Source organism: Anomaloglossus baeobatrachus, chromosome 1, assembly GCF_048569485.1.
Source record: "Anomaloglossus baeobatrachus isolate aAnoBae1 chromosome 1, aAnoBae1.hap1, whole genome shotgun sequence".
NCBI classification, from domain to species: Eukaryota; Metazoa; Chordata; class Amphibia; order Anura; family Aromobatidae; genus Anomaloglossus; species Anomaloglossus baeobatrachus.
In genome coordinates this window covers 919,324,617-919,345,364 of record NC_134353.1, presented here as the reverse complement: position 1 = coordinate 919,345,364, position 20,748 = coordinate 919,324,617, and the positions used below count along the sequence as shown (strand labels likewise).

The window sequence follows — 20,748 nt, the reverse complement described above, 5'->3', positions numbered from 1 at the left end:
GTAGGTATTATACTTTTTCTTACCATTGTGTAGGTATTATACTTTTTCTTACCATTGTGTAGGTATTATACTTTTTCTTACCTTTGTGTTGGTATTATACTTTTTCTTACCATTGTGTAGGTATTATACTTTTTCTTACCATTGTGTTGGTATTATACTTTTTCTTACCATTGTGTTGGTATTATACTTTTTCTTACCATTGTGTAGGTATTATACTTTTTCTTACCATTGTGTTGGTATTATACTTTTTCTTACCATTGTGTAGGTATTATACTTTTTCTTACCATTGTGTAGGTATTATACTTTTTCTTACCATTGTGTAGGTATTATACTTTTTCTTACCATTGTGTAGGTATTATACTTTTTCTTACCATTGTGTAGGTATTATACTTTTTCTTACCATTGTGTAGGTATTATACTTTTTCTTACCTTTGTGTTGGTATTATACTTTTTCTTACCATTGTGTAGGTATTATACTTTTTCTTACCATTGTGTAGGTATTATACTTTTTCTTACCATTGTGTAGGTATTATACTTTTTCTTACCATTGTGTAGGTATTATACTTTTTCTTACCATTGTGTAGGTATTATACTTTTTCTTACCATTGTGTAGGTATTATACTTTTTCTCACCATTGTGTTGGTATTATACTTTTTCTTACCATTGTGTTGGTATTATACTTTTTCTTACCTTTGTGTTGGTATTATACTATTTCCCCAGGACAATGGCTGTATCAGTTTGATCCAAAGCTTACAAAGAAAGAGAATTTCAAAACGATATCCTCAGGTTCTGTTAAAGTCCCCACGATGAATAATCCCAAATATCCTCTACAAAGTCTACGAGATGCACATCTGCAGGCTCAGGTACGTAACCTTTTTTTTATCAGTATTTGCGGGAATAACATTTCATCCTAGTGATGACTGCTAAGAAAAAAAAATGCTAAACAGCCAACGTCTAATGACTAAAATTATATCTTTATTAAATTTTGGTAGAAATCCATCCTAAATTAATTTAAATGGACAAATCATTCTAAATTGCCCGTTGGTATGTAATCTGAGAGCAGCATGATGTAGAGGCAGAGATCCTGATTCCAGAAATGTGTCATTTAGTCTTGTAGGCTACAAAAAAAAATAAATCTGTGTTTTATTAGTAGGATGTTATTATCACTAGAAGACTAGTTGTCTTGTGCCTCCTAGTCCAACCTTCCCCCACAACTGACTGCAAAGTGCACTCAGTATACACAAAGCAGCCAATCAGTGGTGTGGGCGGGGTTATACACAGCTCCACATTCTGATCTCTGCTAGAGAAAACTGAGATTCTATTACAACTGCTGCACTCAGTCAACTAAGTGATACATCACTAGAATAAGGGTTTCTGCCCCTATATCACGCTGCTGTGAGATGAAGGAGTAAAACATTCTGATGGATTCTTTTTTTTTTTAATCATGAGACGTTGAAGGTTTACATTGGTTAGATTTATTTTTAGCAATACGGATGACCGCATTGAAAAAAGTAAGCAATATTTTTTTATATATATATATATATATATATATATATATATATATATATATATATATATACACAGTACAGACCAAAAGTTTGGACACACCTTCTCATTCAAAGAGTTTTCTTTATTTTCATGACTCTGAAAATTGTAGATTCACATTGAAGGCATCAAAATTATGAATTAACACATGTGGAATGAAATACATAACAATAAAGTGTGAAACAGCTGAAAATATGTCTTATATTCTAGGTTCTTCAAAGTAGCCGTCTTGCTTTGCGCACTCTTGGCATTCTCTTGAGCTTCAAGAGGTAGTCACCGGAAATGGTTTTCACTTCACAGGTGTGCCCTGTCAGGTTTAATAAGTGGGATTTCTTGCCTGATAAATGGGGTTGGGACCATCAGTTGTGTTGTGCAGAAGTCTGGTGGATACACAGCTGATAGTCCTACTGAATAGACTGTTAGAATTTGTATTATGGCAAGAAAAAAGCAGCTAAGTAAAGAAAAATGAGTGCCCATCATTACTTTAAGAAATGAAGGTCAGTCAGTCCGAAAAATTGGAAAAACTTTGAAAGTGTCCCCAAGTGCAGTGGCAAAAACCATCAAACGCTGCAAAGCAACAGTCTCACATGAGGACCGCCCCAGGAAAGGAAGACCAAGAGTCAACTCTGCTGCGGAGGATAAGTTTATCCGAGTCACCAGCCTCAGAAATCGCAGGTTAACAGCAGCTCAGATTAGAGACCAGGTCAATGCCACACAGAGTTCTAGCAGCAGACACATCTCTAGAACAACTGTTAAGAGGAGACTTTGTGCAGTAGGCCTTCATGGTAAAATACCTGCTAGGAAACACTGCTAAGGACAGGCAACAATCAGAAGAGACTTGTTTGGGCTAAAGAACACAAGGAATGGACATTAGACCAGTGAAAATCTGTGCTTCGGTTTGATGAATCCAAATTTGAGATCTTTGGATCCAACCACCGTGTCTTTGTGCGACGCAGAAAAGGTGAACGGATGGACTCTACATGCCTGGTTCCCACCATGAAGCATGGAGGAGGAGGTGTGATGGTGTGGGGGTGCTTTGCTGGTGACACTGTTGGGGATTTAGTCAATATTGAAGGCATACAGAACCAGTATGGCTACCACAGCATCTTGCACCTGCATGCTATTCCATCCAGTTTGCGTATAGTTGGACCATCATTTATTTTCAACAGGACAATGACCCCAAACACACCTCCAGGCTGTGTAAGGGCTATTTGACTAAGAAGGAGAGTGATGGGGGGGCTACGCCAGATGACCTGGTCTCCACAGTCACCAGACCTGAACCCAATCGAGATGGTTTGGGGTGAGCTGGGCCTCAGAGTGAAGACAAAAGGGCCAACAAGTGCTAAGCATCTCTGGGAACTCTTTCAAGACTGTTGGAAGACCATTTCCGGTGACTACCTCTTGAAACTCATCAAGAGAATGCCAAGAGTGTGCAAAGCAGTAATCAAAGCAAAAGGTGGCTACTTTGAAGAACCTAGAATATAAGACATATTTTAGTTGTTTCACACTCTTTCATTAACTATTTCTTTCCACATGTGTTAATTCATAGTTTTGATGCCTTCAATGTGAATCTACAATTTTCAGAGTCATGAAAATAAAGAAAACTTTTTGAATGGGAAGGTATGTCCAAACTTCTGGTCTGTACTGTGTGTATATATATATATATATATATATATATATATATATATATATATACATACATCATATATACATAACAGAACAAAAGTTTGGACACACCATCTCATCTCTAGAACAACTATTAGGAGGAGACTTTGTGCAGCAGGCCTTCATGGTAAAATAGCTGCTAGGAAACCACTGCTAAGGACAGGCAACAAGCAGAAGAGACTTGTTTGGGCTAAAGAACACAAGGAATGGACATTAGACCAGTGGAAATCAGTGCTTTGGTCTGTACTGTACATTTGGTCTGTACTGTGTTATATATATATATATATATATATATATATATATATATAACACCTGAATTTTTGTATCTTTATTCATTGTTTCCCAAAAATTACAAAAAAGTGATTAAAAATGTTTTTGTACCTCCAAATGGCTAATAATATTAAACTTCAACTCATCTCGTAAAACACAAGGCCCTACTTAGATCTGTTGTAGAGGTTTTCCACTTTACTAATAGCTCGAAGGCGCTGGAAAAGTGACATGCAGCCTCCCAAAATCCAATCCAGTAAAATCCACGCTCCCAAAACCATATGCTCCCCTCTGTCCTGATCCCTTCAGTGTGCCCAAATAACAGTTTATGTCGATAGGTATGGCATTCCTATAGAGGGAACAACACACGTACATTGGTTGTCCACTACTAGGACAACCCCTTCTGATTCTACATGTTTCCCCCAGGTAAAATTATAAAGCCTATTCTCACCTCCCGTACTGGCGCCGTTCCAGCGATGTCGGGGATCACGGTGCCAGGGCTCAAAAGGGGTTGTGACATCACATGAGTAGTGCCGGCTATTTTCTCCCCACCTTCGGACCAAACCAACAATCAACAGGAAGTGAGCGTATCCGCAGTTCTCACTTCCTGTTGATTAACTTGTTCAGTCCTAAGGCGGGGAGAAAGAAGCCGGCGCTGACTGGACAATGGGCTCACATGACATCACAACCCTATGAGAACCCTGGCACTGCGATCCTGGACACTGCTGGAAGGGTGCCGGTACGGGAGGTGAGAATAGGCTTAATTATTTTACCTGGGGTAAACATATGGAATCAGAAGGGGTTGTCCTTGTGGTGGACAACCCCTTTAAAGGGATTTTCCGGGTGTAATTATTGATATCATGTGTAAAAGGGTCATTTCAAAGGCTTCATAATGGCTGTTGGCACATCTTTTGGGGGATGTGAAGCCCTTCCCATAACTGGACCTTATAGGAGATTAGCACAGTACTCTGTTGTTTTGCAGTATTTTATATACACAATCAAGAGATCACTCTTTCAGGTCCCGAAGGAGAAGAAATAAAAATCTTAAAAACATTAAAATAATATTTAAAAAATATATTTCATCTTCTTCCCAAACCCAATTTTAGAAAAGCTTGAATCCCATCCCCCCTTCTTCTAGCAAACAGTTAAAGCGAAATCTTAAAATATTTATCCACCCAAATAAAAAAATATAGAGCCACAAGGAACGCAATAAAAAGGGATCAAAATGCTTTTTTTTGCACCCCAAATGGTGTCAATAATAATGGTGTCAGCTCCATCGAAATAAAAATAAGTAAGTAATTTGTTTCATAAAACGGCGCCACAAAGCAAACTATTTATTTACCAATATGATATTTTTTTACCACTTAAAATAATATACAAGTTTTGCTATCAGCGTAATGCTGCGCACCCGGAGAATATACTATGCTCGGGTGCTCAGTACTTGCAATTAGTGATGAGCGGGCACTACCTTGCTTGAGTGCTCGGTATTGTAACTAGTGATGAGCGGGAACTACCATGCTTGGGTGCTTAGTACTCGTAACTAGTGATGAGTAGGCACTACCATGCTCGGGTGCTTAGTACTCGTAACTAGTGATGAGTGGGCACTACCATGCTCGGGTGCTTAGTACTCGTAACTAGTGATGAGTAGGCACTACCATGCTCGGGTGCTTAGTACTCGTAACTAGTGATGAGTGGGCACTACCATGCTCGGGTGCTTAGTACTCGTAACTAGTGATGAGTGGGCACTACCATGCTCGGGTGCTCGGTACTCGTAACCAGTGATGAGCGGACACTACCATGCTCAGGTGCTCGGTACTCGTAACTAGTCATGAGCGGGCACTACCATGCTCGGGTGCTCGGTATTGTAACTAGTGATGAGCGGGAACTACCATGCTCAGGTGCTCGGTACTCGTAACTAGTCATGAGCGGGCACTACCATGCTCGGGTGCTCGGTATTGTAACTAGTGATGAGCGGGACCTACCATGCTTGGGTGCTTAGTACTCGTAACTAGTGATGAGTAGGCACTACCATGCTCGGGTGCTTAGTACTCGTAACTAGTGATGAGTGGGCACTACCATGCTCGGGTGCTCGGTACTCGTAACCAGTGATGAGCGGACACTACCATGCTCAGGTGCTCGGTACTCGTAACTAGTGATGAGCGGGCACTACCATGCTCGGGGGTTCAGTACTCGTAACTAATGATGAGCGAGCACTACCATGCTCAGGTGCTCCGTACACTTGCGATGAGCGAGCACTACCATGCTCGGTTGCTCGGTACTCGTAACCAGTGATGAGCGTGCACTACCATGCTCGGGTGCTCAGTACTCGTAACTAGTAATGAGCGAGCACTACCATGCTCAGATGCGTGGTATTTGTAACTAGTGATGAGCGGGCACTACCATGCTCGGGTGCTCAGTACTCGTAACTAGTGATGAGCGGGCACTACCATGCTCGGGTGCTCAGTACTTGTAACTAGTGATGAGCGGAGCCGGCACTACCATGCTCGGGTGCTCGGTACTCATAACCAGTGATGAGCAAATACTACCATGCTTGGGTGCTCTGTACTCCTACTATGAACTCTTTGACCTCAATGGAGCATAGTAATGACTCTCGTCCATCATGGTAACCCAGTGGCACCACACAAATGCATTACGGAAGGCTTGTTTAATGAGCGACTAGAACTTCATTCCCCCCCCAAAGCTTTACACTATAGATGCCGTTATCAGAGACTGACAGTGGCATTTAACAGGTTAATAGCGAGTAGTGGAGCTCTGCTTCAGCCTCAGCTGATAAAGGCAGATGATGGTTGAATAACACAGCCATCCTCAGCTGGTAAATATGCAGGTTCAGCTCCTGAACCCGCGTCAAAGACAAGAAGCTTAAAGGAGCTCTGAGTTTTGGAACCCTCCATTCTTGAGCCCGAAGCAGTAATGTGATTATGTGCCACATAACCGGCAAACCTTGGCATGATTTGCTAATATACCTTTGGTAAAGATCTGTATCATTGCATTCTATTGTAAAAGTGTAAATATGATACTAGTATATTACATTGCATTGCTGAGAAGACACGCTTCTTTGACACTTCTTTGACCATTTTATCTAGGTCGCCAGATTACCGTTATCTAGCAACTACAGCCTCATCATCTTTTTGCCTCTGTCACAAGGAAAAGAAGGACTGAAAAATGTAGAACGTGAGCTCACTGAAGAAATACTGAATTTGCTGATTACACAGCTAATAGAAAAAGCTCCTCGCGCCACAACTATAGCTATTCCACAGCTGAAACTCGACTCAGAATTTCAATTAACGGAAACATTAAGTTTACTTGGTAAGTGATAATCATAGTTTTCATCTACAGGAGCCTTTCTGACCGACTAAAGCGGGCTTTATGCGCTACGATATATCTAACGAGATGTCGTCGGGGTCACGTCGTAAGCGACGCACTTCCGGCCTCGTTAGTGATATCGTAGCGTGTGACAGCTATGAACGAGCAGAAATACTCACCTTCTTGTTCATCGCTGACACGTCGCTCATTTTCTAAAAATCGCACGTCCTGTTGTTCATCGTACCCGGGGCAGCGCACATCGCTCCGTGTGACACCCTGGGAACGATGAACACAGCTTACCTGCGGCCGCCGGCAATGCTGAAGGAAGGAGGTGGGAGGGATGTTTACGTCCCGCTCATCTCCGCCCCTCCGCTTCTATTGGGCGGCCGCTGTGTGACGTCGCTGTGACACCGAACGTCCCTCCTCCTTCAGGAAGTGGATGTTCGACGCCCACAGCGAGGTCATTTGGAAGGTAAGTACATGTGACGGGGGGTTACAGCATTGTGCAACACGGGCAACAAAGTGCCCGTGCCGCACAAACGATGGGGGCGGGTGTGATTGCAAATGCGATCGCACGATTAATTGTAACATGTAAAGCAGGCTTTACTATGGAGTCGGCCCTTCTGCAGATATAACGGCTCCTGGTCCTCTGAGAACAATTTCTACAAGATTTTGGAGGTGTCCTTGGGAATTTTTGCACCTTCATCCAGAAGATGAGACACTGTTGTTGGGGAGAGGCCGGGGTGACAGTATCCAATCTTTTTTATCTCAAGGTGTTGGATGGGGCTGAGGTATGGGCTCTGGGCAGCCGGTGATGTTCCTCTACCAAACTCCCCTCAACCATTACTGTTTGGTAGAGATGAACAAAATTGGGTTTGGCGAGTGCAGCCAAATTGGCCCTTCACGGGTTTGGACTTGACCCGAATCCTATTGGAAGTCACTGTCACTGATTGGTAGTTCAGGTCTCCACCCACCTACAGCCAGCCATAAGAAGAACACTTCTGGGAGGGTAGGCAGCCAGGGTTTCTCTATTTTTTTTTGGTGGAGGTGCACACTACATCTGATCATGCTATTGTTACCCCCCAGTGCAAGTGTCGCACCCAGGGATATGGGGCACTCGGTCCCGGACAGTGAATACCTGGGGAATGTCACTGTGGTGGTCGTTGCTCGGTTCCGTGCCCTGGGCCCTTTTTGTAAAGGGGATCTATTTACAGGGTATTAGATTAGTGTTCATACGTAACGCCACTTGCAGTGTTGTGGCTATGTGGATGGAGCCGCCACTGCACAATGTCCACTACTGGGGCTGGTGTTAATGGCAGCCTGGATGTTAGGCCCTCCGCAAGCAGGGCCGGGCACCAGAGGGTAGGTGATGTGACGGGTGTCGGAAAAAAGTAGTCCACACAAGGGGTTTAGTGCAACTGGTTCTTTACTCACTTTTTGGTGGTACCTGGTCACCCGAGGCCAGCTGGTCTTCACCTTCAGGTCCCATCTGTCCCAGTGCCAGTGTAGTAATCTGGAATCTTCTTCCCCTGCACCTGTCTTTGGTTAGTGGATCCCCGTGGCGTAGAGCAACTGGGGGTCCCTGTCCGGTGGTGTTTCTTTCCACTGTTGTCCGTATGACGGTAGCGTGAACCCTGTGGGGTTGGAGTCTCTGGTCCTGTCCCCGACTCTCTCTTTGCTACTGAGTGTCGGATTTTTAGGGTCAGCGAGGTACTTGATGGTCCCCTCGCTGTGCAGGTGTTAACAGGTCGGCTTGGAGCTTTTGCCTGTCCTAGGGTCCTGTACCCCGTTGGTGCATAGTTCTGGGAGTACTCCACTGTACTCCACCGGCAACTACCCACCTGGGTACAAGGTTACTGTCAACCCCGTGTCAGTGCGTCTCCTCACGTCCACCTTCACTCCTCGACACTCTACTCTGCACTGACTACTGTCCACTGTCTGCCCGTCCCACCTGATCAGCTAGTGGACTAGACTGGCTCCACCTCTAGGCGGCCATTTATTTGTCCGACCCTAGCCTTGCACCATTGTATGGGGGTTTGTTGGGGAAAACTGGGATTACCTGAAGTTTTTGGGTGTTACCAGCACTGGTCTTCCGGGGCCCTAGGGGGTAGGCCCTGCATCCCGGTGAGGATGCAGAACCTTGTAGCTACCTGATAGCTTTAGGGACGCTACACAAGCCATTCAAACATTGCAAGAGGCTCCCAGTGAGCTAAGCAACAAGCATAATTGAACACAGTGATGTTCGCGCCAGTGGTCAGCATATCTAAAACACTTAAACTCTGGACCCAAACTCTGGTTTTTTTTGTCAAGTAGGTGTTCTGGATGAACACTGAATATCAGGTTCGCTCATCTCAACTGTATGGACCTTGTGCACTAGGCACAGTCATTGGGAACAGAAAAGGGCCTTCACCAAACTGCTCCCACAAAGATGAAAGCTACATGGACAATAAGAGTGCAGTTCCAAAGAAAAGGTGCCAGGGCTATTGGTGAAAGTTGAGCCAGTGGCACCTTATTTGTCATACATACACTCTTTTGTATTGTGAAGCATCTCTCGCGGCGGCAGCCCTGCATTGTCTCGTATTATACAGAACACCGTCCTGCTCCTGAGATGCATGGACCAGTGTCTCTACTGTCTGCACAGGCATACATAAAACAGTCACTCTCTGCTTACGTTTGTTGGCTCAGCCTATTGGAGGTAAAGAGGTACAGCCTCACTGCATCTGTCTAAAGATTAAAAATGCACTTACACTAAAAGCTTATCATGAACAAGAGTTTCTAGAAAGACTCATTTTATGATGGTCTTGCAGTGTAAACAGGCTGCGTGTGAAAGAGCAAAATGTTCATTTGTCAGGTGCAGACAGGTACAGGAAGAGAGAGAACCCTGCCCACGAGGACTCACAGTCTACAGGGGATGGGTGAGGATACAGTAGGTGATGGTAGAGCTATTTGTTCAGTGATAGAGTGGACTGAGGGGGATGGGTGAAGATACAGTAGGTAAGGGCAGAGCTGGTCATGGAGTGGTACAGTGGACTGAGGGGAATGAGTGAGGACAATGTAGGTGATGGTAGAGCTGGTCGTGTGGTGGTACAAGTGGACTGAGGGGAATGGGTGAGGATACAGTAGGTGAGGGCAGAGCTGGTTGTGCGGTGGTACAGTGGACTGAGGGGAATGGGTGAGGATACTGTAGGTGATGGTAGAGCTGGTTGTGCGGTGGTACAGTGGACTGAGGGGGATGGGTGAGGATAGAGTAGGTGAGGGCAGAGCAGGTTGTGCGGTGGTACAGTGGACTGAGGGGAATGGGTGAGGATACTGTAGGTGATGGTAGAGCTGGTTGTGCGGTGGTACAGTGGACTGAGGGGGATGGGTGAGGATAGAGTAGGTGAGGGCAGAGCTGGTCATGTGGTGGTACAAGTGGACTGAGGGGGATGGGTGAGGATAGAGTAGGTGAGGGCAGACTGGTCGTGTGGTGGTACAAGTGGACTGAAGAGAGAGAACCCTGCCCACGAGGACTCACAGTCTACAGGGGATGGGTGAGGATACAGTAGGTGATGGTAGAGCTAGTTGTTCAGTGATAGAGAGGACTGAGGGGGATGGGTGAAGATACAGTAGGTAAGGGCAGAGCTGGTCATGGAGTGGTACAGTGGACTGAGGGGGATGGGTGAGGATAGAGTAGGTGAGAGCAGAGCTGGTCGTGTGGTGGTACAAGTGGACTGAGGGGAATGGGTGAGGATACTGTAGGTGAGGGCAGAGCTGGTCGTGCGGTGGTACAGTGGACTGAGGGGAATGGGTGAGGTTACTGTAGGTTATGGTAGAGCTGGTTGTGCAGTGGTACAGTGGACTGAGGGGGATGGGTGAGGATAGAGTAGGTGAAGGAAGAGCTGGTCATGTGGTGGTACAAGTGGACTGAGGGGGATGGGTGAGGATACTGTAGGTGAGGGCAGAGCTGGTCGTGCAGTGGTATAGTGGACAGAGAGGAATGGGTGAGGATACAGTAGATGATGGTAGAGCTGGTCGTGCAGTGGTATAGTGGACAGAGAGGAATGGGTGAGGATACAGTAGATGATGGTAGAGCTGGTTGTGCGGTGGTACACTGGACTGAGGGGGATGGGTGAGGATAGAGTAAGTGAGGGCAGAGCTGGTGGTGCAGTGATATAGTGGACTGAGAGGAATGGGTGAGGATACAGTAGGTGATGGTAGAGCTGGTTGTGCGGTGGTACACTGGACTTAGGGGGATGGGTGAGGATAGAGTAGGTGAGGGCAGAGCTGGTTGTGCGGTGGTGCACTGGACTGAGGGGGATGGGTGAGGATAGAGTAGGTGAGGGCAGAGCTGATCGCGCGGTGGTACACTGGACTGAGGGGGAAACAAAGCAATCACTGCAGCATTGTAAAACACATTGCAATTGTCAATGAGACTGGGCCCCTCTTCCCCCGACAACTGCTATACAGTTATTCTTTATCCCTGAGGGATATTTCAGACAGATTTTCTTTGTGTCATTATAAAATAATGTTTCTTTTTTTCTTGCATGTTGTTATATGTTTTTCTTTGCCACAGTTGCAGGTGTATTGGCTATCTACCGGTATTAGAAACAAAAAATAAGTTCTATTAGGAATTGTCTACCAGAGTGCTATTTTATCAGGACAATATCCACTACATAGATAAATTTGAATTTAGCAGAACTAAAATAAATTTGATAAAAGTTTAAAGGGGTTGTTCACTACTAGGAAATCCCCCTTCTCATTCTTCATGTTTAACCTTATTAAAATAAAAAAAGTTTACACTCACCTCCTATACCGGTACCATTCCTGAGGTGCCGGTGCTCGTAACGTCTCGCAAGCCCCATCCCCAATAACCGCCGGCTCCTCTCTCCTCGCCTTTGGACATATGAGTAATCAACAGGAAGTGAGAACTGCGGCTGCCACTCACATTCGTCTGAAAGTGGGGAGAGAGAAGTCGGTGGTGATTGGGTGTTGGGTTTGCAAGACGTCACAACCTCACGTGAGTCCTGGAAATGCACCGTTGGAAATGCGGCAGCACAGGAGGTGAGTATAAGCTTTCTTATTTTAATAGGGAAAACGTGGAATTAGAGGGGATTGTCCTAATAGTGGACAACTCCTTTAAGTAATTTCCATATAAAATATGAAAATTCAAAAGTGTAACTTAAAGTTCTTGTGCTAAGGCCTCGTTCACATGTTCTTGATTCATCTGGCACGTAAAAACACAGGTCGCTGTTCACCAGCGTTACATTGGTGTGTCAGATTTTACCATCAGTGTTTCATCAGGAATTTTCATGGAAGAAAAACTAAAGGGAACCTATCAGGTCCCCTATGCCCTCCAGTCCAACAGCATTTATACATGTACAGTGGAACCTCGCTTAACGAGTAACCCAGTTACCGAGTATTTCGCTTAATGAGCAAGGCTTGCTGTAAATTTGTAACTCACTTTACGAGCAAGCTTTGCTGAACAAGCAAAATACTTACCGCACACACTTCCGGTTCCATACATCAACCGCGCTCTAACCCGCTCTTGCAGTCCACATGTGCCGCCCCGTGCTCGGCTGCAACCGAGCCGCTCGGATCCGGGCTCGCTGGTGGGTGGCTCGAGCGTCTCCAGAACCGGGGACCCCTGCGGTCACTCCGATCTAAAAGGGGGTTGGCGGTTTGGGAACGTAGGTGTACGGCCGGAGCCGTGTTTAAAGTTCGTGACACCACCCACGGGATGTGGTGAAGGTGGACACCACCACTGCAGTTATGGGGCACCCGGGGGAGATGGTATGCAGCAAGTTGTTAACCCCTCCGTGGGTAGGGATGGTGGCCCCGGGACCCGTTGGGGGTTCTTTGACGGTGCAGGGAGATGGACGGCCGGAGGGCACTGGTGTACTTGTGGCGCCCTGGACTAGCCAGGTAGCCAAAGACATAACATCACACACACCCCCTCCCCTGGATAGCTTAAATCAGTCAAACAAAACCCTTGTTGCCTCCCTCCAGGGTCTGATGTCCACACCAGGTGGGGCGGAGCCAGGCAGTTGTGTTGCGGGCGAAGGGGATGCGCTCGTCACGCTCGGGTCCGGGGCTTCTGCTGCTGCTGCTCGGTGGCTCGAGTGGTGGGCCGGACCCGGGGACTCGAGCAGCGCTCCTCGCCTGTGAGTGAAAAGGGATGGTTTGTTTACGGAGAGAGTTTGTGACGCCACCCACGGGACGCGGTGATGATGGCACCACCGCTGCTGGTGACGGGGATCCCGGGAGAGATGGTAGGGAGCAGCGAGGATGTTGTCCCCTCTGTGGGTAGGGGTTGGTGATCCCGGGGCCCGGTGGTGATATGGGAAAGCTGGATGGCTGGGGTGCAGGGTTGCAGTGGCAGCGCGGCGCGGTGCCGGACGGCACTGGTGTACTCACTCAGAGAATCAATGACAGAGTCTCTGGTAAACCAAAATGGCTGGATGGACGGGTCCCGCAGCCGGCTGCAGTGTTGTTGTGCTCTCCCGGACGGCTGATGGTGGCTGTCTTTCCCTGCACCTTTTAGAATGTTCTGACTCCTGTGGTTGCCCACCGTTAGGCCGCTCCCCGGCGAATAGGTGCCGTAAGAGTCCGTTTTGCCCGCAGGCGCTGGCCCTTGGATCTCTAGCCTGTAGCAGTGGCTGTATATCCTCTCGGTGTGGACTGTTGCTTTCTGTCGGGTCTTGGTTGTTGGGAAACCCCTGGGGTTCCTGTCACACTCGGATTTGACTATTGTCGGCGGCTCCAAGCCTGGTCGGGGTCCGATGGCCCTGCCTGTGTGCTTAGCTTCACTCCACTCCCCGGTTCGGTACCGGCAGGCCACCGCCCGACCCCGGTCCTACGGTTCTGCAGAGGTCCACTACCTCCTGCAGACGGCCACCACCGTCTGCCAACCTTGCTGCTAGTGCCTGGGCTCCTACCCAGACCGTCCCCGGGTCCGGCCCACCGTTTGAGCCACCGAGCAGCAGCAGCAAAAGCCCCGGACCCAAGGGTGACAAGCGCGTCCCCTCCACCTGCGACAACTTGGTGTCACGAACAGGATAGAACCGATCTACCTACCGGTAGAAGTGCGCCTTCCAGTCCCTGCCGGTGGCGTCCGGCCGAAAAATTGGAAGTTCTGCCATCTTTTGGCTCGAAAATTTCCCGCTCGAGCGTCTTCCCCGAGCAGGGAAGGCGCAAAAGTAAGGCCCCGCCCCCAAAGAGGAAGTGCTAGAAAGAACCAAGGGGGGACGGGAAAAAGATGTTTGCGCCCGACGGAGCCGTTGGAGGAGTGGCGGTCGCAGCCGCAGCGGCGCCCGCAGATGGAAATGGGGCAGCCCGTGCTCTGGCCGCAGGAGCGGCGGTGCTTAATGATCACATGTAATTAGCGCTACAGAGTGCAGGGACGCCAGGACTCTGCCGGAACACGTTCCTGGATCCAGCAGCAAGATGTGCCAGGAACTCCAGGCCAAGGTCCACTCCATGATGGTGGAGTGGGCGTCGGAGAAGAAGGGCCTGGTCGCAACTACGCCTCTGTATACTCCCTGTGTCCATATGTGTTCATCTGTTACCAGATCCCGACCTTCCTGACTACTCTACCATTTGTACTATTTGAAAGTACAAATGGAAATCATATATGCTGCCATATAACTCAATGGTTGGGGGAGCTCACTAAGATGGAAGAAAAATGGTAACTTGTTGTAGGGAATAACATGGCGGATCTCTGTTATTGAGCACTATATTGTGGATTTTCTGGCAATACAAGATTACTTGGCACACCATCTTTGTGTCATGCTGTACAAAGGCTAGTAAGACGCAGTACAGTGTAATTCCCACTAGGTGGCAGCAGAGTAGTGAAGGAGAGACAAAAAAATACTGTAACGGAAAGGCAGCTGAAATATAGCAGAGTAACTTCAGCAATGTTAACAGGTGAATCACCAGGGAACAAAAAAGTAGTCAAACAGTCAGGGTCTAGCCAGGAAAGTCGAGCAGAGGGAAAGGCAAATATCAGATAGGAGAGGGAAGTCAAGGACTGGGACAGGCAGACAAACGGGGGAGGGTCAAAGTCAGGACACAGCAGCAGGGAGGCAGTACAGATCAGGAACACTCACCAGAGCCAGTATACATGCTGCAAGGCAGAAATATCACTGGCACTGAGCCATAGGTAGAGAGGCAATATACAGTTAGGTCCAGAAATATTTGGACAGTGACACAATTTTCGCGAGTTGGGCTCTGCATGCCACCACATTGGATTTGAAATGAAACCTCTACAACAGAATTCAAGTGCAGATTGTAACGTTTAATTTGAAGGTTTGAACAAAAATATCTGATAGAAATTGTAGGAATTGTACACATTTCTTTACAAACACTCCACATTTTAGGAGGTCAAAAGTAATTGGACAAATAAACCAAACCCCAAAAAAATTTTTTTATTTTCAATATTTTGTTGCGAATCCTTTGGAGGCAATCACTGCCTTAAGTCTGGAAACAATGGACATCACCAAACGCTGGGTTTCCTCCTTCTTAATGCTTTGCCAGGCCTTTACAGCCGCAGCCTTCAGGTCTTGCTTGTTTGTGGGTCTTTCCGTCTTAAGTCTGGATTTGAGCAAGTGAAATGCATGCTCAATTGGGTTAAGATCTGGTGATTGACTTGGCCATTGCAGAATGTTCCACTTTTTTGCACTCATGAACTCCTGGGTAGCTTTGGCTGTATGCTTGGGGTCATTGTCCATCTGTACAATGAAGCGCCGTCCGATCAACTTTGCGGCATTTGGCTGAATCTGGGCTGAAAGTATATCCCGCTACACTTCAGAATTCATCCGGCTACTCTTGTCTGCTGTTATGTCATCAATAAACACAAGTGACCCAGTGCCATTGAAAGCCATGCATGCCCATGCCATCACGTTGCCTCCACCATGTTTTACAGAGGATGTGGTGTGCCTTGGATCATGTGCCGTTCCCTTTCTTCTCCAAACTTTTTTCTTCCCATCATTCTGGTACAGGTTGATCTTTGTCTCATCTGTCCATAGAATACTTTTCCAGAACTGAGCTGGCTTCATGAGGTGTTTTTCAGCAAATTTAACTCTGGCCTGTCTATTTTTGGAATTGATGAATGGTTTGCATCTAGATGTGAACCCTTTGTATTTACTTTCATGGAGTCTTCTCTTTACTGTTGACTTAGAGACAGATACACCTACTTCACTGAGAGTGTTCTGGACTTCAGTTGATGTTGTGAACGGGTTCTTCTTCACCAAAGAAAGTATGCGGCGATCATCCACCACTGTTGTCATCCGTGGACGCCCAGGGCTTTTTGAGTTCCCAAGCTCACCAGTCAATTCCTTTTTTCTCAGAATGTACCCGACTGTTGATTTTGCTACTCCAAGCATGTCTGCTATCTCTCTGATGGATTTTTTCTTTTTTTTCAGCCTCAGGATGTTCTGCTTCACCTCAATTGAGAGTTCCTTAGACCGCATGTTGTCTGGTCACAGCAACAGCTTCCAAATGCAAAACCACACACCTGTAATCAACCCCAGACCTTTTAACTACTTCATTGATTACAGGTTAATGAGGGAGACGCCTTCAGAGTTAATTGCAGCCCTTAGAGTCCCTTGTCCAATTACTTTTGGTCCCTTGAAAAAGAGGAGGCTATGCATTACAGAGCTATGATTCCTAAACCCTTTCTCCGATTTGGATGTGAAAACTCTCATATTGCAGCTGGGAGTGTGCACTTTCAGCCCATATTATATATATAATTGTATTTCTGAACATGTTTTTGTAAACAGCTAAAATAACAAAACTTGTGTCACTGTCCAAATATTTCTGGACCTAACTGTATATATAGCGTCCTGGGATCCAGAACGAGGCAAGGGAAGTTAACCCATGACATGACCAGGCCAGAGCTGGGTGTAACCACAGCAGGGAAAAGCCAGCCTGGATCATGACACTCTTCCTTATTATTGCTACATATGCTGCTGGCTCAGTTTGCTGTAATTTAGTGGTGTGGACCCATCTCACTTGCAATGTGACCCTATGAATCCTAATTATACCATTCACCCCAATGCAAATGTCGCGGGCGGCGGGGCGCTGCGCTCGCTAACGCTCGGGTCCGGCGCTGCTGCTCGGTGGCTCGAGCGGTGGGCCGGATCCGGGGACTCGACCGGCGCTCCTCGCCCGTGAGTGAAAGGGGATAATTTTTGGGTTTGGGAAGTCAGTCCGTGACGCCACCCACGGTTTGTGGTGAGGTTGGGACACCACCGCTGCTCTGGACGGGGGATCCCGGGAGCGATGACAGGGAGCAGCCGAGATGTTTCTCTCCCCTCCGTGGGTAGGGGGATTTGGTGGTCCCGGGGCCCGGTGATAGTGACTGGAAAGTGGATGACGGGGTTTGGTGGGGTGCAAGGTCGCGGGGGCAGCGCAGTGCCAGACGGCACGGTGGTACTCACTCAGCCAATAACGTATACGGAGTCTCTGGTAACACAAACGGCTGGATGGATGGGTCCCGCAGCCGGCTGCTGTAGTTTCTCCCCTGACTCCAGGCTAATAGTGTGCGTCCTTCCCTGCACTTTCTTTATATGCTCCTTCTGTGCTCCGGTTTCCAGCTGGCTCCCCGGTTCGGTACCGGACGGGCCACCACCCTGTCCCGGCTACCTATGGTTCCACCAGGACTGTCTTCCCGGCCCCTGCAGACAGCCACTACCGTCTGCCTGACTGACTACAAGAGGGTCCTAGGCTCCAACCTAGGCCCCTGTCTGCTTCTGCCACTCTGCACACCTCCTCTCCCTTCCTCTGCCTGGACTTGTCTGCGTTGTTTCCTTCCTCAGACCAGCTAGACTCCTCGGTGGGCGTGTCCATCTGTCTGACTCCGCCCACCTGGTGTGTCTGTCTGAACCCGAGGGAGGAAATCAGGTCTCACTGGAGATGACTGCTGTGACCTGCTGGGGGTGGGGGTGTGTGTGTGTTGTTACCTGTGGCCCCTGGCTAGTCCAGGGTGCCACACAAAATGTGTAAAAGGACCCCAAACGCCATGTGTCATGTTGTACTTTCATGTGATTGTAACTTTGGCAATTCCTAATACCAAATATTAAAATGAGTTGTTTTTCCCCCCACAGGTCTCTCTGATATTTTTGAATACCCAGAGTTCTGTGCCCTGTCAGATGAGAGTGATCTTGTGATCAGCGATGTCCGTCATCGGGCTGTTTTGGAAATCAAAGAAAGTGGCGTAAAAGCTGCAGCTGCTACGTCTATTACTGTTGCCCGCACTATGCCGGTATTCTTAGCGCAAAAACCTTTTTTGTATGTTCTGGTTAATGAGGAAAACAAAATCCCCATTATTATTGGGCGTGTTACTGACCCCAGTAAGTGACTGTAAGAAAATACATACATACATACAATATACAGTACATACAGACAGTAATCTGTTATGCCTCATATTTAGAGATGAGCAAATCCATTTGAAGCATGTCAAATTCACCCCCCAAAAATTCAGACTTGCCAAGAAAAATGACCATTATTTTGCTGGATCTCAAACTACTGAGAAGGATTAAAAAATAAATAAAAAAAAATATAAAACTTTATATATATATATATATATATATATATATATATATATATATATATACATACATATACATATACATATGTATACATATATATGTATATATATAGCCATATTTTTATATATATTATATATATAAAAATATATACATATACATATATATGTATACATATATATATATATATATATATATATATATATATATATAAATATAAAAATAAATAAATATATATATATATATATATATATGTAGTCTCTATAATATCTATAACTTCTTTCGGTCTTCTCTTCCTGTCACTCTCTCCATGCCAGTCTTCTCTTCTAATTGTCTCTTCAGGGAGGAAGTAGACAAACTCTAGTGTCACCTATTGGAAGTAGCAATCCTAAAAGTCAATAGTGACCCTTTAACAAGCCTTTTCGTATGACAGTGTTTATGCCAGATCAGAACCCCAATTTGCAGACACGGTGTTTCGGGATGGTTGTCCCTCGTCAGTGCAAAGTATGAGATCTGATCTGGCTGTATGAGAAGCTATAGTGGGGTCTAAGTGGAAATCTTTTTTCCTCGCGGAGACATAACAAACCAATTCTGGCTGCCAGTGAGGAGTCTTATCTTCTGTCATCTTCAGGACCTCGGACAGGGTAGCACACAAATATATACATTACTTAAGGCCTTGTCAAGTTTCTGAAGATGCCAAAAGATGATGTACGGGGAAGTACCAAGCGAACAACGGAACAGAAGGTAAGAGAAACCCTGTGTCTAGAGAAAGAAAAGATGGTGACCCCCTGCCAAACCTACAGCTGGACCCTGGGGTCCCTCACCAGCCCAGATAGGTTCAGCACCTATCCGCCGAGCCGGATACCTGACCCTAGGTATTCCTAGTGCTGGACTCTAAATAGGGAACAGATGGGATGAGCTCTTTGTCAAACCCACTAAACACTAAAAACGACAGAAGGATGACACACAGGGGGAAAGTGCATGAACTACTTATGCACAGATGACTCACGTAGAAGTTCAGCAGGGTTTTCAGCAATGATAGCACAGAGGAGTACAAGCCACCTGCTTGCAACCAAGGCTTGAATGAACTGAAAATATCACCAGCACCAGTCCAAGAAAAGGAGTATTTAAGCACCAAGAGAATTATTATGATCAGCAGCTGGTTCGGAGTCAAGCTACTGCTTTGTCCAAAAGGGGTACAGATGAATCCAGCAGGAAAGCTACCTATACCAATGAATACTGACAGCAGGAACAATAGAAAGTCAGGGAGCATTCTGCGCATACAAACACTGTGACCTTCTATTGCCAGAAACCACATGACTGTCTGCCACCCGAGATACACTCGTGACAGAAAATCAGCAAAGAAAGACAGGTGAGGACTAAGGAAAGAGGAGTCAAGAGATCACACAGCAAAACAAGGGGCATTTCATGTAAATTAAATAAATTCAATGCAAATCAAAATTCCCAGAAGAATTTGTGCAAATTGGCCGAATTCGAATTTCATCAGATTTGCTCTTCTCTACTCATTTGTCTTTATTACAAATATAATCAAATGTAACCAGATACTTTCTTATTAGCTTCTGTTTAATGTAGATAAACAGTTCATAAAAATATAAGTAGATGTGATATGCACAGCTATGCTTGAAGAATAAAGTCTCAACAGTCCTCTCGTGTTTTATTGTCCTGGCCAGAAGAATAGTAGTGGTCAATAAAGGATAGTTTATATCTAGTGATGGGTGAATACCAAAATATTCGGCTTCAGATTATTTGTCCTGAATAATCCATAATATTCTTGTATCAGTCACGAATAATGAATCTAATGGAAGCCAATGGGAAACTCAAATAATTTTCGGGCCTGTCCTCCCATGATAAACAACATGAAACACATACTATAAGGCCAAAAATTTAATCAATTTATTAAACAAAAATTATTTTCATAATAAAAATACACGGTGCCAACAGATATTGGGAGAGGACAGAGGATAAATATTACAATGAATTAAGATAACAATCAATAAATCAAATAAATATATCAAATATATCCAAAGGATTTATAAATATCAAAGTGCAAAATGCCTATTTGATTCCATAGATAAATATATTGTTATTCCATCCTAATTGCAGTCCATATAAGGTATAAAGTGCATAATGCAAGCTCTAGCAGCAACCAGCCAGCAGGGGGAGCTCAGATTGTTTATACATATGTAGATCTGAGTAATGTGGGATGATATAAATATACAGGGCAAATAAGGAAGGAAATATAGCAGCTACAGTGTGCATAGATTACACAAGAAAGGCTGGTGACCGCATAGCAGAACAGGCAATTAGAACACATAAAGATCTATTACAATAGGGGCTGCAATAAGAGCTTCCAAGTAGCACACATTACCTCTGTCCACACACCCACACTTCCAACGTACGTTTC

At 45.9% G+C, this 20,748-nt stretch overlaps 1 protein-coding gene across 1 annotated transcript in view; it reads left to right on the top strand.

The window, feature by feature from the left end:
- LOC142302109 (factor XIIa inhibitor-like) overlaps positions 1-18,339 on the top strand; it is a 61,231-nt gene extending 42,892 nt beyond the window's left edge. Inside the window, exons 6-8 of the mRNA XM_075343199.1 lie at positions 721-863; positions 6,582-6,804; positions 17,883-18,339. Of these exons, the coding sequence (XP_075199314.1) occupies positions 721-863; positions 6,582-6,804; positions 17,883-18,136 (620 nt within the window). The 3' untranslated portion in view covers positions 18,137-18,339. The remainder of the gene's footprint in view (positions 1-720; positions 864-6,581; positions 6,805-17,882) is intronic.
- The last annotated feature ends 2,409 nt before the right edge of the window (positions 18,340-20,748 follow it).